This window comes from Dermochelys coriacea, chromosome 7 (assembly GCF_009764565.3).
Source record: "Dermochelys coriacea isolate rDerCor1 chromosome 7, rDerCor1.pri.v4, whole genome shotgun sequence".
In the NCBI taxonomy this organism is placed as follows: domain Eukaryota; kingdom Metazoa; phylum Chordata; order Testudines; family Dermochelyidae; genus Dermochelys; species Dermochelys coriacea.
The window spans coordinates 82,514,979-82,533,776 of record NC_050074.1 but is presented as its reverse complement, the minus strand read 5'-3'; the positions used below and the strand labels follow the sequence as shown (position 1 = coordinate 82,533,776).

Here is an 18,798-nt window from a genome sequence, read left to right as displayed (position 1 = left end):
ATTTTGGAAGGCACTTCAGATGCTTAAACCTTGGGTCAAGTGCTGTAGCTATCTTTAGAAATCTCACAGTGGTACCTTCTTTGCCTTTTGTGAAATCTGCAGTGAAAGCATTCTCTGAAATGAACGCGTGCTGGGTCATCAGCAGAGACTTCTATAACAGGAAATATGGGACAGAACGCAGGTAAAACAGAACAGGAGACATACAATTCTCCCCCAAGGTGTTCAAACACTTATTTCTTTTAAATGAGCATCATCAGCATGGAAGCATGTCCTCTGCAATGGTGGCCGAAGCATGAAAGGGCATACGAATGTTTAGCATATCTGGCACAAATACCTTGTAATGATGGCTACAAAAGTGCCATATAAATGCCTGTTCTCACTTTCTGGTGACATTGTAAATAAGAAGAGGGCAGCATTATTTCCCATAAATGTAAACAAACTTGCTTCTCTTAGTGACTGGCTGAACAAGGAGGAGGACTGAGTGGACTTGTAGGCTCTAAAGTTTTACTCTTTATTATTATTATTATTATTATTATTATTAAACAAGAATATCTACGTTTGTAAGTTGCACTTTCAGGACAAAGATGAACTGAAAAATACGATTTCTTTTGTTAATCATTTTTACAGTGCAAATATTTGTAAGCAAAAATAATATACACTTTGATTTAAATTAAAGCACAGAATATATATGAAAATGTAGAAAAATATCCAAAATATTTAATACATTTCCATTGGTATTCTCTTATTTAAGAGTGCAATTAATGGCAATTAATGTTTTTAATCACAATTAATTTTTGAGTTAATCACATGAGTTAACTGCAATTAATCGACAGCCCTAGTTGTTACAAAAAATTGTTCTCCTTGACCTCTGAAGATAGGACAAAAAGCAATGGGCTTAAATTGCAACAAGGATAGGTTAGGTTGGACATTAAAAAAAAGTTCATAATTGTCGGAGAGTGTTTAAGCACTCAAATAAATTGCCTAGAGAGATTGTGGAATCATCATCCTTGGAGAATTTTAAGAACAGGTTAGACAAACACCTGTCAGGGATGGTCTAGATAAGCAGTTCCCAAATCGAGTGGGGACCACAAAGTGGGTCACAACCCCATTTTAATGGGGTTGCCAGGGCTGGCTCAGACTTGTTGGGGCTGAAGCCAAAGCCTGAGCCCACTGTCTGGGGCTGAAGCTTGAGGGCTTCAGCCTTGGGCAGTGGGGCTGAGATTACAGGGGGCTGAAGCCCTTGGGCTTTAGCTTCCCCTCCCCCCAGAAATAGCAGGTATGGGGCACGCTCAGGCTTCGGTCCACCCACCTGGGGTCATATAGTAATTTTTGTTGTCAGAAAAGGATTGTGGTGCGATGAAGTTTGACAACCCCTGACCTAGATCATACTTAGTTCTGCCATGAGTGCCAGAGAACTGGAACAGATGACCTCTTGAGGTCCCTTCCAGTCCTATGATGCGTTTACTCTGAGAAATGACCCCACCCACGTGGCATTGGATCCAGTTTTTGGTTGCTCCATTTCCAAATCAAACATGCCCAGGGTGTAAGCAAAGAGACCGCCCCAGGCTCGGATAGTCGAGCTGTTTTCCCCAGCCTGCCTACCCACACCAGACACAGGCTCTGCAGCCCCAGCTATGCCGCTCTCCGGACCCGCCCGACAGCCCCGCCGCCGACAGTGACTTGGCACGAGGTGTGGGGGGGAGGGGTTATCGGCCCCGCGGGGCAGCCGCGCAGAGGTGCTCCAGCCCGGCCCCCGCCAGCTCTGCGAGGCCCACCGGGGCGAGGAGCGACCGTAACGTGCCGCAGGCCGAACGCCACGAGCCAACGCAGCGCCTGGGCGCGGGCCGGCCGGGAGGAGAGGCCGGTGCAGTCACTCGCAGAATCAGAGGGTGAATGTCACCGAGTGAGGGGAGCCGGGCGGGCAGCCGCCCCACGGCTGAGCGCGCAGGGCCCAGCATCCTGTGGAGCAACCGAGGGCGGGCCCTCTCAGCAACACGCGGGCAAGGGAGGGCGCCCGCGAGCCAGCCCCCGCCGGCGGGAATCCGCGTCCCCGACGGGAGCGAGCTGCCGCCACGGGCCCTACTCGCCCCTCACCGCACCGCACCAAAACCCTTCCGCAGGCCGGGGAACGGAACAGGCCGCGCCGACGGCTCAGAACGGGAGAGGCGCCACACGCTCGCCCCAGGGACCCCCGAGGCGCCAGCTCGCGCGCACTCACCATGGTCCCTTCGCCTCCAGCCGACCCCGACCCGCAACAGCTCCGGCCCGCGCCCCTATCATGTGACCCTTCAGGCGGTCACGCCCCGCCTCTCCGCCACGTGACCGCCCCTCCCTAGTCCCTACGGAGAAGGGAAAGGAGAGGAGGTGGGGGCGGAGCGCGCGCTGTCTGCAGGGAGCCCCTCAGGGGCGGTAGAGGGCGCAGTTCCCTAGCAATCAGGGGGATCTGCGAGGCAGGGGTTGCCGGCGTAGGCCATCTTCCTAGCTCCCAGTGCCCCGTCATGCAGGCCCAGGCCTGGTGCCAGCCCCCACCCTCTCTCCTCTTGCTGCCCCAAGCACCTAGGCCCAATCATCTACTGCTTGTGTCGCCCTAGGGCCTGTGGCCGCCAGTCGCTTCTCCATCTGCTGCATCACCTCATGGGCTTCGGAGTAGCAGCCGTGTTAGTCTGTATTCGCAAAAAGAAAAGGAGGACTTGTGGCACCTTAGAGACTAACATTTATTTGAGCATAAGCTTTCGTGACGTCAGCTGTAGCTCGCGAAAGCTTATGCTCAAATAAATTTTTGGTCTCTTAAGGTGCCACAAGTCCTCCTTTTCTTCTCATGGGCTTGAGTCCCTAGAACTGTTGCCTACTTGCAACAAAACTGGCAGCCTGGGGACCCCACAGTCATACCCACAGCCCCCACCCAGCCCTTGGCCCCCACCCAGCCCTGCTCACTCATTTCCCTGTCTCTATTAATAGCAACTTTGGGTTTGGTCCAGGATCTTCTTGAAGGAAAGCCCTTTGGTTTTGGTTTTTACTTTGATTAACATTTCCCAGGAATGTATTGGTATTTATTATAAAAATTGAAAGAAGGGTGAAAATTGGTGCAAAAATCAGCTTCACAGTTTTCTGGGTTAATATTGAGGGATGGGAGGACAGGGAAAAAAGCAATACAGAGAAAAGTAAGAGTATTGAAAGTAAAAGCAGCTTAATGCTGTGGTTTAGTTCATTAACTGTATATTGACAGTATGTACACATATGCATGCTTTCTGTGTTCCACTACATTGCCTTATTTTAACAGACAGCCTCACATTTATCCTAATTTATTATTAACACATCTATCTAATGTAATGGATTGGATTTTCTTAGCATAATCAGTATTTTCGTGTACCTGAGTGGTCTAGAATTCAGGTGAAAATAAATAAAAAACTAATAATAGCTTTTGTAAAACCTGGGGAAATTTGGGTAAAAATCAATAAAAACTGAAAATGAAAGGACTTACACTTAAATCACCATAATTTGAAGGGGAGAGGGGTGTCCAGACTGTACACTGTAGTGGGCACTCCCAAACTTTCTAATTGTACGGATCATGTCTGAATACAGAGATTGACCTCTAGAAATTTCCTTGCCCATTCATGGTTGTCCCTCTGGCAACTATAGCAGTTGATTACATAGGAAATTAATGATAGGAAAGTTTTCAATTTATTCATAAATTGTCTTTTAATGTGATTTAACAAGTGAACATGAGGCGGAGCCAGCACCATGTGACCAGCCAGCTCTTCACAGACCACAGTTTGAGAACCTCTATTATAATAATTTACATTTTTGTGACTGAAGGTTCTATTCCATATGAGGTTAAATCATTAACTTCCTATGGCTTCTCCCTGCTGGAGAAATTTGCTGTGTGTGTCAGTGCTGCAATAAAATTGGTATGATATAATTCTAGTATCACTGTGTTGTCCGGCTGGATTCAAGCAACACAAAAAAATACAACAGGTATGTATAGTGCCTTTCATCATTAAGGAGCCTCAAACCACTACACAAAGATTACACAGAGATTGCTTCCTCCACCACTGAAATAGAACACTTCTAAGGTAAAATATGGTAGTTGTTTGAAAGGGCACAGCAACAATACACAACAGTTGAGGGTAGAGATATTTTAGGTAAATAAAATGGAATTACCCAGATTGGAATTTTCCTGGGACATGGGTTAACACTTTTTGTAGAATTGAGATGATATGCTAGATAAAAGCTTAACCCCTTTTAGTGCCACAGTATACCTCCTCAAAAGCCACACTTTTTCACATGGTATCTGTTACACCACATTATATTTTCAAAAAGAAAAGGAGTACTTGTGGCACCTTAGAGACTAACAAATTTATTTGAGCATAAGCTTTCATGAGCTACAGCGATCAAGTGAGCTGTAGTTCACGAAAGCTTATGCTCAAATAAATTTGTTAGTTTCTAAGGTGCCAAAAGTATTCCTTTTCTTTTTTCATAAGTATAGTGGACATTCTGTGTCTTTGCAGGGGGGTACCATTTTTCAGTACAGGCAGAACAGACTTGCTATGAGGATGTGAAAAGTTATGTTAATGTATAAGGGACAACTGCAATAGCAAGGACTCTGGTAAAAAGGCTAGGCCTTACCTTGCTTAACCAAGCATGGCTTAAAATTCAGGTAGAATGACATGAGATCAAGTCATTGATTGAAATTACATTAAACACTAGCGCAGGACTAGATGCTGTTATTTTAGTGTTAGTTAGTTTAAATAGAGATTGTGAAAAATATTAATGTAAGATTGACCACTGAGAATTGCTGTCAGCCTAAATGATGAAAGCTACAGCCTCTTCCACATGCAATGCATCAGAACAGATGCTAAACTAGAAAACGTGGTAGAGGAATCACTAGGTACACCAGTTGTGCCCATTGTTTTAAATTGTTGGACAAGTAAAAATCTGTGGAGATTTTAAAGTAACTATAAATCCTTCTCTGCATATCAACCTTTTACCTTGGGTTAAGGACTTTCTTGCAACTGGCAGAAAGCATTTTAGTAAAATATACATTTGCACATTTATATTTGAAGATCCTTATGCAAAATGAATAAAAACAATTTATTCAAAGGGGCTCTTCAGTTGTAATTGTTTATCTTTTGGCGTTGCATCTCCTTCTGCTATGTATCTGTGCAATGGAACAAATTCTTCAACATCTGTCAGGAAGGAAAAGAGTGCTATCTGGATGAATTCCTGGTCATTGAACATATGGCCCACAACATTTAAGGAAATTGGATGAGCTTCTTTAGCAACTGGAAGACTAAGATCTCCACATGCAGAAAAATAAATGTGAATTCTTCCAGCTCTTTATAATTTATGTCATTGGATTTAGCCAATTGTGCTATAGTCTGATGCAAAGGTAGATAATGTTGTTAAAGCACCAAATCCCACAAAAATGTGGTTCAGCTGCGTTAATTTATTTGACAACTGAAGTGCTATGGATGGTTTTTTCCTAGCCTAGTGACTATAGTCTGTCTTTTAAAATCATTGGCCACATGCCAAATGAAGGAAGTTTGGAAAGCAAAGTATGATCATGTTTCTTAGCAAGTGCTATTGCAATACAAATAAAAAATAAACCCTCCAATATTGTCTTCAGCAACATTTTTTATGCAAATGTGTGTGTATACGGTACAGGGGCAGTGAGCTCCAATGTGTTACCCTCTGGGGATGAAAGACCCATTGTGTTTGCTTAGGAAGCATCTAAAATATGTGAACAGGATTATGTTAAGATTGATCAAGAACTAATCTGAGAGTTTCTCTGTGCAAAGAAATGTCATCACACCATTACTGTTTATACTGAAGTAGTGTCTAGAGATCCCTGTAAGGATCAGGGACGATTTGTACACATATATAATAAAAAGAGCATAACATCTAAGTCAAGTTCCTTATTTTCTCATTCCTTATTTTCAAGGTGCTCAATGGCCTGGGCCCAGGATATCTAAAAGACCAGATAGCTTTTTGGGATGAGGACTGTGATCAACAAATCCGATCCTCAGGCACAATGGAAGTTTCTACCACAAGGGTAAGGCTTTTGTGTGTAGGAGACAGCGCTTTCTCCGGGGTCAATCCTACTTTGTGGAATGAGCTTCCACAGGAACAAAGGACCATCACAAACCTCATTCCTCTCATCCAAGTGCTAGGCATATTTCTATGTTCTTCCCTTCAAATGTAAACACAGAGCAGCAAATACTTAAACATATATATTAAACAACAAATCCCTATCAGAACAATATACTGCACATGCAATTCTTCCCCTGGGAAGAGGATGAGAGAAAGAATGAACTATACATGACATAGCGCTTAATGTGCTACAGAAAGATGTTCAGATACCATGGTGATGAGGGTGGTATAAGAACCTATATAGAATAGCACTATGAGACTAGAGACAACAGGTGGATACAACAGAAAGGGGGAGCACCAGTATTAGTGAAATGACATAAGACCTGAAGGTTATAAATTTAACATAAATTATAAACCTCTCACCATGCTCCTAGGACTTAAAGAAGGCATTCAGTTTACAGAAACAACCAGTTTGCATCAGTGGGCATTGTTCTGTGTATATCTATTGATTCTCAAAATTAAGCAAAAAACAATGCTGATATTTTTTCTTGACTGCCATTTCAACTTCAAATCACTAAAATGTATTTGATGTGTTTCACTAGTTATAAATGAAAGTTTACTATAGCTTACAAATGAAATCCTACACTATTCATACTGGAATGAGAAAGTAAGCTTCCTTGTCCCAAGTATTGGAGTTGTAAACAATACACACACACACGTATGGGTGCCAATGAATGGGGTATTTAGGGTGTGTTCAGACAGACACAGGGACCCAGATAACTTCATGACCACTAGCTAAAAGCAATGAAATGAAATTATTGACCTGCAGCTATGTTTGGTGTGCAAAAACTGATTGCTGGAAAGGATCAACTGCAAAATATCCAGCAATTGTCTAGAATGCTTCAAGTGATTATCTATAGATTGTGATGAATCATTTTTAAATCAGAGATTTTCTCTTGAAATGGAAATAGCTTCAACTGACCAACAAAGATCATTTTGAAATCTACACCTTCTGCCTAATGATTGAAAATACGTATTTGTTGGATATGAAATTCTAAAAAAGCTAGTGTGTAATAATCAGAATTAATTGTGGCCAAATTTTATCAGCTCAGTTGAGGTGAAGTTCATGTGCACTGCCCCATATCATCCAGTCATTCATGACCTTGTTAAAAATTGTATATGGACTTCTAAGCAAGTACTTCTTCAGGATTTAAAACAGGAATGTTACATGCAGCAACACCCTTTGCTAAGGTTTGGGGGGCGGAGGGAGGTGATAATTGTTTTGCTCCAACAGTGTACAGGTAAAGAAAGCTGCCACTGCATTACTGATCAGTCAAAAGTTTACACTCACATCTGGACCTCATAAAACCAGGGATGGGTCAACAGATCTGGAACAAACAAGCAGTTTTTGTGAGAACCCATCAGAAAACAGCTGTCAAAAAACATTTTTAAACAGCAATTTTGTACATCAGCGATGAGTTGAACCTCAAGAAGAGAAGTGATTACCAGATAAAGCATCAAAAGCAGATCCACAGTCCTATATTGCTTAATTTAAACCAGGGACAATGGCACCAACTTGAGAGTCAGTTTGATTGGGAAGAGCTAGCAAGTCCTAAGTCCTAATAAAATGCTTTGCTTGCAGTCAATCTATCACTAGATAGTCTCAGGACATTCAGATCTCAGTCAGTGCTTCCATCAAAAGCCGATAGAAAAATTATAGAGATTACAACAACAGCACCAGAGAGAAATCTAACAGTACTACTGAAACTTCAAAAGCATATGGAGAAACCTAACGTATGCTACTAACTGCAAAGGTCATCTTTAATGGTTGAGAATCATTAAAATTATATAAAAAGTACACCTGGAATTATGAACACTTTGTTATACAAAGAAGTTAATGTGCCATTTATTTAGATATAGTACTCATCTATTTTCTATTCCATGTTTTGGAACAACTACTTTAGATGAGGAATATGTTGGGTATTTCAAAGTTTAGCTTGTTAAAATGTAGGCTTGTCGTTTCAGCACTACATGGCAATGTTACTTGGTATACACCAAAAGGAGTACTTCTGGCACCTTAGAGACTAACAAATTTATTTGAGCATAAGCTTTCATGAGCTACCGCTCACTTCATCGGATGCATGTAGTGGAAAATACAGTGGGGAGATTTTATATACACAGAGAACATGAAACAATGGGTGTTACCATACACACTGTAACAAGAGTTTCAGAGTAGCAGCCATGTTAGTCTGTATCCACAAAAAGAAAAGGAGTACTTGTGGCACCTTAGAGACTAACAAATTTATTTGAGCATAAGCTTTCATGAACTACAGCTCACTTCATCGGATGCATGCATGTAATGAGAATGATCAGGTAAGGTGAGCTATTACCAGCAGGAGAGAAAAAAAAAACAAAAAACCTTTTGTAGTGATAATCAAGGTGGGCCATTTCCAGCAGTTGACAAGAATGTGTGAGGAACAGTGGTGGGGGGTGGGAATAAACATGGGGAAATAGTTTTACTTTGTGTAATGACACATCCACTCCCAGTCTTTATTCAAGCCTAAGTTAATTGTATCCAGTTTGCAAACTAATTCCAATTCAGCAGTCTCTCCTTGGAGTCTGTTTTTGAAGTTTTTTTGTTGAAGAATTGCAGCTTTTAGGTCTGTAATCGAGTGACCAGAGAGATTGAAGTGTTCTCCAACTGAATGTTTTGAATGTTATAATTCTTGACGTCTGATTTGTGTTCACTTACTCTTTTATGTAGAGACTGTCTGGTTTGGCCACTGTACATGGCAGAGGGGCATTGCTGGCACATGATGGCACATATCACATTGGTAGATGTGCAGGTGAATGAGCCTCTGATAGTGTGACTGATGTGATTAGGCCCTATGATGGTGTCCCCTGAATAGGTATGTGGACACAGTTGGCAATGGGCTTTGTTACAAGGATAGGTTCTTGGGTTAGTGTTTTTGTTGTGTGGTGTGTGGTTGCTTGTGAGTATTTGCTTCAGGTTGGGGGGCTGTCTGTAAGCAAGGACTGGCCTGTCTCCCAAGATCTGTGAAAGTGATGGGTAGTCCTTCAGGATAGGTTGTAGATCCTTGATGATGCGCTGGAGAGGTTTTAGTTGGGGGCTGAAGGTGACGGCTAGTGGGGTTCTGTTATTTTCTTTGTTGGGCCTGTCCTGTAGTAGATGACTTCTGGGTACTCTTCTGGCTCTGTCAGTCTGTTTCTTCATTTCAGCAGGTGGGTATTGTAGTTGTAAGAATGCTTGATAGAGATCCTGTAGGTGTTTGTCTCTGTCTGAGGGGTTGGAGCAAATGAGGTTGTATCGTAGAGCTTGGCTATAGACAATGAATCGTGCGGTGTGGTCTGGATGAAAGCTGGAGGCATGTAGGTAAGGATAGTGGTCAGTAGGTTTCCGGTATAGGGTGGTGTTTATGTGACCATCGCTTATTAGCACCATAGTGTCCAGGAAGTGGATCTCTTGTGTGGACTGGTCCAGGCTGAGGTTGATGGTGGGATGGAAATTGTTGAAATCATGGTGAAATTCCTCAAGGGCTTCTTTTCCATGGGTCCAGATGATGAAGATGTCATGAATGTAGCTCAAGTAGAGTAGGGGCATTAGGAGACAAGAGCTGAGGAAGTGTTGTTCTAAGTCAGCCATAAAAATGCTGGCATACTGTGGGGCCATGCAGGTACTCATAGCAGTGCCGCTGATTTGAAGGTATACATTGTCCCCAAATGTGAAATAGTCATGGGTGAGGACAAAGTCACAAAGTTCCACTGCATGCATCCCATGAAGTGAGCTGTAAGCTCACAAAAGCTTATGCTCAAATACATTTGTTAGTCTCTAAGGTGCCACAAGTTCTCCTTTTCTTTTTGCAGATACAGACTAACACGGCTGCTACTCTGAAATTTGGTATACACCGTTATCTTCTGCATGTTTTGCTGTCATTGGGCTCAATCCTGCAAGGTGCTGAGCACTCAGGCCACAATCCAACAAAGCACTTAAACACATCCTGACTTCCAAGCATATGAGTAGTTCTACTGACTTGGGCTCGTCACCCAGTTAAGTGGTTTGCTGGATTGGGTCCTTTGAATGAAGCAGTTACCCCAGTAAACACAGCAGATATTACCTTTATATTACTGCCTATAGAACTATACTGGTTTTGTATTTAAAAACGGAATATCATGTACCTCTAATGTTATTTCTGGGGTAGAGAGGTTGTTTTAGTTTTTTACATTTTATTTAAAAGGCAGGTGTCGTCATGGGAGACGCCTAAAAAGACTGGTAACACTTGTTCTATAAACCTTCATCCAACCTGTTAAAATTGTATTAATAATTTAAACAGTTGTCAGTGCTACCATGTATGTTGTCCTTCCTTGTAGACTACAAGATTTTATCTCCTTCTTCTGGATAACTTTAGGACTATACTGATTTTTCTGAGGATGGGCTGAAAACTTAGCTTGTGAAAGGGGTGGGGAAAGTGAGTGTGATGGGGAGGAGGGTTATTTCATATGAAATACAAAAAAAGATTCTCTTTCTATCAGAGTAGCAAAATCAAACATAAAAGCATTGGCCTGGCTTCAGGGCAAACAGTTCCAGGTCTTTCTGGTCAGCAGAGAGAATGTCTCCAGCACTTTCTAAAACTAATACTGCTCCCTGTGAAGTCAGTGGCAAAATTCACACTGACTTCATTCAGGTTTCAGAGTAACAGCCGTGTTAGTCTGTATTCGCAAAAAGAAAAGGAGTACTTGTGGCACCTTAGAGACTAACAAATTTATTAGAGCATAAGCTTTCGTGAACTACAGCTCACTTCATCGGATGCATTTTATTTTGACTTCATTGTGAGTTGTGGGTAATCAGCAACTGGAGGAGCTAGAAATTATTATATTTTCAAAGATAACTTAAAATATGGTAAAATCTGTGGAAAGATCTTAAATCCTCAAAATTGGTGTATTTTCTGCAGCAATGGTTTTATTGTGCCTCAGATTATAACCTTTTCACAGATAGTGTATTTTAGATACTTTTTTAATGAAGGCTACTAGCATACAAAATTGTTTATTGTTCATTTCCACCCATATTTTTGAGCACTCACTCCAGCATTTAAGAAAAAAAAAATTGGTATTTGGTTACATTAAAATTTTAATAGTATTACAACTGAGTAGATGCAAATATAAGGAAAAATATTCAGCCAGAAATTTAAAATATAACAAGTGCAGTTGTTCTTTAACCACTTTTAACAATAGTCACACAGAAGGAATGTAGAAGGGGCCATGATTCTTGGACCTACATGACCGTCATTTATACTAACAGATACAGCCAAAATTATATTATATATTGTATTGAGGCCCACTGGGTGTTATAAAAAGTCCAATTATTAAAGTAACATTGTATTAGTTATTGTGTAATATGGAATACATTTTATAATAGCAAACAATTGATTTCACAAATAAGCTTATTGGTACTTTATACAGAAAGTTATCTAGGGGGAACAAAGAAAAAGTTTGGGGACTTTTACTTTTAGTTACATTACTTTGTATGTCTGTGACTCCTGGATTGCTGTTTGAATACACATACCTAATATTTTCCAGTCATTTTCTTCTCTATACTAATATTTGTCTTCAGCAAGACTATCATGGATCTTTTAGATTCCATCTTCCCATGATTTCAGAAATATCCCAAGCTTAGATATAAAATACACATATAAATTTAGATAAGGTCACATTTAACAAAGATTTTTTTAGCAAAGAAAAGTAATAAAGATTATAAGGCACTTTTGTTGGATTATAATTTTTATAGAACTGTTTGTCCTATGACTAATCACTTAGTTATACAACATAGAAGAAGTGCTGTAAATAATCATCATGAATGAGATAAAGTCTTCTTTCTTACAGCATTAAATCTTCATTTGTTAATTCCTGCTTCAACTCCTCTTTTTGCACCAAGCCAGAAGATGACAAGTTAGGATACTCAACATTGTAATCAATTCCTGACCCAGATTCTGATTCTGTTTCAGGTATGTCGTCAGCCCCAGATCCAGATTCCTCACCATAAAGTGAGAAAATACCAGGTTGCTCCTGAAATTTCTTCATCCTGAAATATTCGAGAAAAATCACAATTCACAAATACAATTTACTCATAAGGACAAACATGATTGTCCCATTCTGCTTAACACCCATCAGCTGATACTGAACTACGCCTTTTCTCAATGAGAGACCAGATGTGTGAAGTAATATCTTTATTGGACCGACTTCTGTTGGTGAGAGAGACAAGCTTTTGAGCTACAGAGTGGTCTTCTTCAGGTCTCGGAAATGTACTCAGAGTGTCACAGCTACATACAAGGTCAAACAGATAGAATATGTGCGAACTATGTATGCTAAACTAAGGGCTTGGCTACACTTGCAGATGTAGAGCGCCGGGAGTTAAACCAGCCTTCAGGAAAACGCTGCCGTGTGTTTACACTGTCAGCTGCAAGCGCACTGGCATGGCCATATTAGCAGCTCTTGCAACGCCCCAAAGAGCAGTGCATTGTGGTAGCTATCCCAGTGTGCAAGTGGCTGCAACATGCTTTTCAAATGGGGGGATGGAGTGTGACAGAGAGTGTGTTGTGCATATGTGGGGGGAGAGACAGTGTGTTTTGGGGGGCTGAGAGTGTGTCAGCATGCTGTCTTGTAAGTTCACACCCCACCACATACACACACAACAGCAGCATTCCACACTAATGATTTGCTTTGTCTTGGAGCAGATAAGCATGCCAGCTGTCAGAAACGGAGCTTTGAAAGGGGATATCCACATGCCTGCAGCCGATTTCAAAACAATGAGAAGAGTGGCCATTTGACTTCAGGGGATTATGGGACGTTTCCGGAAGCCAATCACAACGCAGTAATGCAATACCTCGTCCACACTGACGCCCAGGCGTTTCAGCCGGGGCGCAGAAAGCTTTATGCTTCTTGTGGAGGTGGATTACCAGGAACACTCCAGCTGCAGAGTCCAGGCGCTCTACGTGCCTTGCCATTGTGGACATCTCAGGAGTTAGGGTGCCCGGGGCTGCTTTAATGCACTCTAACTTGCAAGTGTAGCCAAGCCCTAAGAGACCATTCAAGGTGAAGTGGCCCCTTAAAATCGCTAGTCATAGGACAAAAAGAGGGGTTAGTGGGTAACAGATTGTTGTAATAAGCCATGAATCCAGTGTCTTTATTAAGATCATGATTTTTAATATCTAGCAAAGTTATGATTTTAAGTTCCAAAGCTTGTCTTTTGAAAGTGTTATGCAAGTTTTTTCAATATGAGGCAGTAGTAGGATCAGCAGCACCCAAGAGGGGTAGCGAGGCTTAAAAGCAGCCCTGGAGAAAAAAGGAGTGGCTCCCAGCTGGGAATAGGCAGAAGAAGCTTTGACCATGTCTACACTTACCGGAGATTGATGCAGCGGGGTCGATTTAGTGGGTCTAGTGCAAAATCGACCTCAGAGCATTCTCCGGTTGACTCAGGTACTCCATCGGAACAAGAGGAGTAAAGTAAGTCGACGGGAGAGCATCTCCCATCGACACAGCATGATGTAAACACCGCAGCAAGTTGACCAAAGCTACGTCAACTCCAGCTACATTATTCACGTAGCTGGAGTAGTGTAACTTAGGTCGATTTACCTGGTAGTGTAGACAAGACCTTTGTCTCAGAAGGCCAATACAGCCACTCCTCCCTGGGATCACAGACCTTTCTTTCCTGGTAAAGTGCCCTTTTGGGCCAAAAATCCTTATATCCATTGCTTAAAGAGTTTACATTCCTCAGGATTAGCCAGAGTCCTAACCCTTAATGGCAGGTGAATTTAGATCAATAGAAGGAAATACTTTACACAGCATGCAGTCAAATTGAGAACTGACTGCTAAGGAGGTCAAATACCATCAATGGATTTTTTTAAAGGGAAATTTTATGACCAACAATATTTATAATGGCATTCAAGCCTCAGGTTTAAGAACATATGCTGATCATCAAAGACATCAGGAAACAGTATTTCCATTCTGGATCGCCATATATAATATTGCACAAGTGGCTAGGTGTACTGAAAACGGGGGCTGGATTGTACCCTCATTAGAAATACCAGGATTTGTCACTGCATGAGATGGGATACCAAATTTAGTGGGCATTGATCTGACTGGCTATGACAAATCCTACACAATATACCAGTTTGTCTCCTTAGACTTCAGTGAAATATGATCGTCATCCACACCAGCATACTGTAAATGTCAAAATCTTAGCCATGTTTGTACTATCACTTTTAAAAATTAATACTCTTTCAACATGCAAAGGAAAATCAAATGCATAACAGTCTAAAGGTAGATAGATAGATAGATAGATAGATAGATAGATAGATAGATAGATAGATAGATAGATAGATAGATAGCCAAAATTATAAACAGGGTTCAAAAAAGAATTAGATAAATTCATGAAGGATAGGTCCATCAATGGCTATTAGCCAGGATGGTAAGAGATGAAACCCCATGTTCTGAGAGTCCCTAGGCTCTGTTTGCCAGAAGCTGGAAATGGATGAGACAGGAGATGGATCACTCAATGGTTCCCTGTTCTGTTCATTCCCTCTGACGCACCTGGCATTGGCCACTGTTGGAAGACATACACTGGGCTAGATGGACCATGGGTCTGAGCAGTATGATGGTTCTTATGTACATTAAAAGTCAAAGATGTAAGCACCTTAGCTAAGAATACTGAAAGCTTATTGATGCCAACCATAAATACTGAAGGGACAATTCATTTACTTACAGAAATGGATCAGCCTTGGGAGGGAGGATTCTGTTAGCTCCACTTTCAGAAATTTCAAACAACGGTTCTTTTTCTTCAATGCAGTTAACAGACAAGATGTCAGGTCTGCATCTTACTCTCTGGAATCTTGCTTTCTGCACTGGAACACCTGATCAAATTATTCATACATTATTAGTATGAATTACTGTAGTCAATATTATGGACTATTTTACCTTATGAACTCCTGATCAGGAAACTGGTAGTTATAATTATATGTATATATTTAGTGATTACCCAACCATAAACAATTCTGACAAGACATTTTTAAATTAATCAGTACTATCCTAAGTAATATTCCTGTATTCCATACTATATCCATATGGGCACATCTTCCAAACACTGAAGAAATTCCATATGAAACAGCTAGATGAACTTCCATGTCTCTTATGACAACACAAAGGAGTAGATTTCAGAATTAAATGGACATGTATGAAAAGGACACATTCAGCCTGGAAAGGCACATAACAATGTGAAAAGCATGGGTCCCGTCTTGTGAGGTGCCGAGCACACTCTGGCTGCCAGGTGCCAGAGGTGGTGTGAAGGCACAGAGCCTTCCTGTGGATTGTCCTAGCCTCCAGCAGATCCCACAGAATCTGCCAAAGGTAACCTACCTCCCCAACAGAACAATACTGAGGAAATCTTTATTAAAGAATCCTCACAGAGATTTCCTCCCCAACCCTCCCTGTGGGATCTGCCCATTAATAATAAGCCCCTGTAGCATAGACTGCAGTGCATATTTACTGACTTCTTGGAAAGTAGCTGCTGCAGATGTTCACTAAACACTTTTCAGATGCTCTTTCACTTCCTCTCCTCCCACAATGTCTAAGCTACATTCACATCTAAGGCTCGGCTGCAAAAGCTTTCTTAAAAACATTTCAGAGGAGCAAAACAAAACAAATAAAACACTTGAAACCATCAAAAATACATTTAGGATTAAACTTTTCATCCTTCTTTTGGTATCATTAACTAATTGCATCTTAAACCTCATGTTATATTCTCCTTCTTTTGGTATTTTAGTCTAATTTCATTTTGTTCTTTGGGAATGTCTCTTCTCCATAATTACAGCTCTTTTTAACGTTGTCTGTTACCATACTGTACTGAGTCACTCTTCCAATCTTCTGATGCACACATTTCGTCTACAGGAGAAAGAATGTGTTTGGAGAGATACGTATAGCCATTATTCCACATCTCTCTCATAGTACCTTTTCCTTTTCATCGTTATTTCTTCTGTTTGTATATTATTAGTAAAGTATTATTGTATATTAAAAGTAAAGTCTGTTTTTAATAAATATAAAAAGTAATCTGTACCACACCCTGAGTAATTTGTGTGCAAAAAATTCAGGTAATAGTCATCCAAAGAAAACAATATTTAGGATGGAAACACCAGTAGATATCTAATTAATGCATATCGCTGTGATAATATCTCTACAGGAAATATACATATGTGGCTTGAAAACTAGATGTCTCTTGTAAGAAATACATCCAGAATGTCCGTGTCATTGTGAAGCAATAATTTCCTTTTAGCTGTTATAGTGCACGATGTTGTAATTTTTGCTGTATTGAATCAAACCCTTAACTTCCCCATACTTACACATATTTCCTATTTCCCCATGAAACAAGTGAAGCTATAATATCAGAAATATGCATCTTCTCAAATATTTGCTTACCTGTTAAGACCTTATATTCAACAATCAGATAGAAGTCCAAACAAACCCACTAAAGTCAATGGATTGCCAGGGTATAAATGAGGGCAAAATTAGGCACCATACTTGCTTTTACAAAGTAAAATCTGTAATTTTACATATTAGCTGCAGGTGATTTATTAGCCTCACTGTTGATTGAAACAACTCCAATAAAGGTCTGCTTGAAGTCCTTACTTCCTGAAATTTAGATTCATTTTAGATTGCTGTATTTCAGACTCAGTTGGCTGAAAAATCTGGATATTACTGTGATCATAGCATGATGTAGATATATTCCAGCCACTACAAAAACAATTGGCTAAGACATTTATATAGAACTTCTGTAACTTGCCATGTCCATCATTTAAATAATGTTTTTTATCAAATAAATACTAATACTAACTACACATATCATCTATATAAGGAGGACAGAAAAGATCCACTTGCCAAAAACAATGTTATCATCATTGGCATTATACAAAAACTAATCTTGATGGAAAGTTTAACAAAAAAAAGATTTAATTTTATAAAAAGTAGGTTTTATTATTCCTACTTCAAAGTCAATTACAAGTATTCTTTAAAATCAATAGTATACTTACTTGGCCTATGCTACACAGTTTAGAAAGAGGATTATAGAAATAACAACCATTCACAATTTTACCTTTTGCCGTGTATCCCATAAAGAGGATTATACAAACAGCCAGGAAAATCCTCCCATTACTTCTGACACGAGTCTGCATTTTGGCTTGCATTCCTCCACACTCCACCACTCTTCACCACAGCTTCACACTTAGGAAATAAAATGAGGCAATGAGATCGACTTTTAGAAAAGGATTCCAAAACCTCAAACCCAACCCATAACCTGCGTCACAACTTCCTGACTGAATTAAGTGAGACATCTACAATAAAAGCCGAGTCTAATTACATGGTTCTTACTCAGACAAAAATCACCACTGACTTCAAGAGAAGTTTTGCCACAGCAAAGACAGTGGGATTGGGTTCCCAGTAAGCACCATAATAAAAGTATTATTTCAGCTATTAGAAATGAGGGTCCAGAAGTATGTGACAAAATTCTGCCTACTCACATGCTTTCCCCTAAACATACAGTACCTGCAGATATGTCAGCTGTCAGAGGTCAAGTGTACATTTGCCACTCCTAGTAAAAAAAAAAAAAGTAGCAGTTTGTTGATATCCCAAACTTTCAGGCAACTGTAGTGTTGCATTGGCAACACAAGTATATTTCCCCTTTCTAAAGCAAACTTTGATAAGCTTATTGTTTGTAGCAGGATCAGTGTGAAATGTGAAGCTTACACGGTCTGCAAAACTCTCACTTTGGAAAAACTCTTAAATTCAGGATCTGTATTCCAACAGCTTTTTTATTTCTTGGAAGGTGGAAGCCTGGACCTACATAATAACAGTGAGGAGAATTTTTTCAGTATATTTATAAAGTAAATCTTAGTAGAAATTCCCCTTGAAAATTTCCAGCTGGTTCCCCAGATGCCAGCTAGGTTTTAGAACAACATGTCACAATTCCCAAAGTAACTGCACCTCTGACCCTCTTTGATGGCACCCTGTTTAGGTCTCAGGCCTCTTGCTATAACCTTTCAGGGACAAGATCCCAGAATGCACTTTCTCCAAACTGGGGAATTGGGCTGCAGATTCCTGAAATTCACTGTGTTTCTCTTAGCCTGTCTCACTGTAGTTAAACATCTGCAGTCCTGTTCTCTCAATAGCAATAACAAAGTTAACCAGTGACCATCCAGCTCTCATAAATCAAAGTACTATTTATTCAGAACAAAAGCATTACAGAGAAAACATATAATAAAAACAAAAACAGTTTCTCTGCAGATCTAATTTACCAGGCAGTCAGCGATCTTCCACATGGGGACGCTGATAAAATTAAAGTACTTCAGGCACTTCTCACATGGCCTGCCACTATTGATCACAGTTTCATGTCAGTTCCCAGATCAGGACAGTCTCCTTATATAGTTTACAGTTCTTTGTTTGCATGCCTTTTGAACCAGGACAAATTGGTATATGTGCTGTCTCCCCTAGGTATGAAACTTCCACAGACTTGTTACTTGTACTAAAAATTTGCATTAATTACCCCACAGTGATCTGAGTTGGTGAATTTAGTTTAGAACCATTTAGTTCACCTATTGACCCAGAAATATAATCACTAGCCCATAAAGATACATATAACATATAAAGGAG

General features: G+C 40.5%; 2 protein-coding genes across 2 annotated transcripts in view; both read right to left on the bottom strand.

Moving 5' to 3' along the window:
- VPS26A (VPS26, retromer complex component A) overlaps positions 1–2,485 on the bottom strand; it is a 29,303-nt gene extending 26,818 nt beyond the window's left edge. The window contains exon 1 of the mRNA XM_038410346.2: positions 2,219–2,485. Coding sequence (XP_038266274.1) covers positions 2,219–2,221 — 3 coding nt within the window. The 5' untranslated portion in view covers positions 2,222–2,485. The remainder of the gene's footprint in view (positions 1–2,218) is intronic.
- An 8,733-nt stretch (positions 2,486–11,218) lies between these two features.
- SRGN (serglycin) lies at positions 11,219–17,402 on the bottom strand. The gene is made up of 3 exons (XM_038408113.2): positions 17,246–17,402; positions 14,867–15,014; positions 11,219–12,187 (listed from the first exon to the last, which is right to left on the bottom strand). The coding sequence occupies exons 1-3, from the start codon at positions 17,334–17,336 to the stop codon at positions 11,983–11,985; spliced, it is 444 nt and encodes a 147-aa protein (XP_038264041.1). The 5' UTR covers positions 17,337–17,402; the 3' UTR covers positions 11,219–11,982.
- Between the last annotated feature and the right edge of the window lie 1,396 nt (positions 17,403–18,798).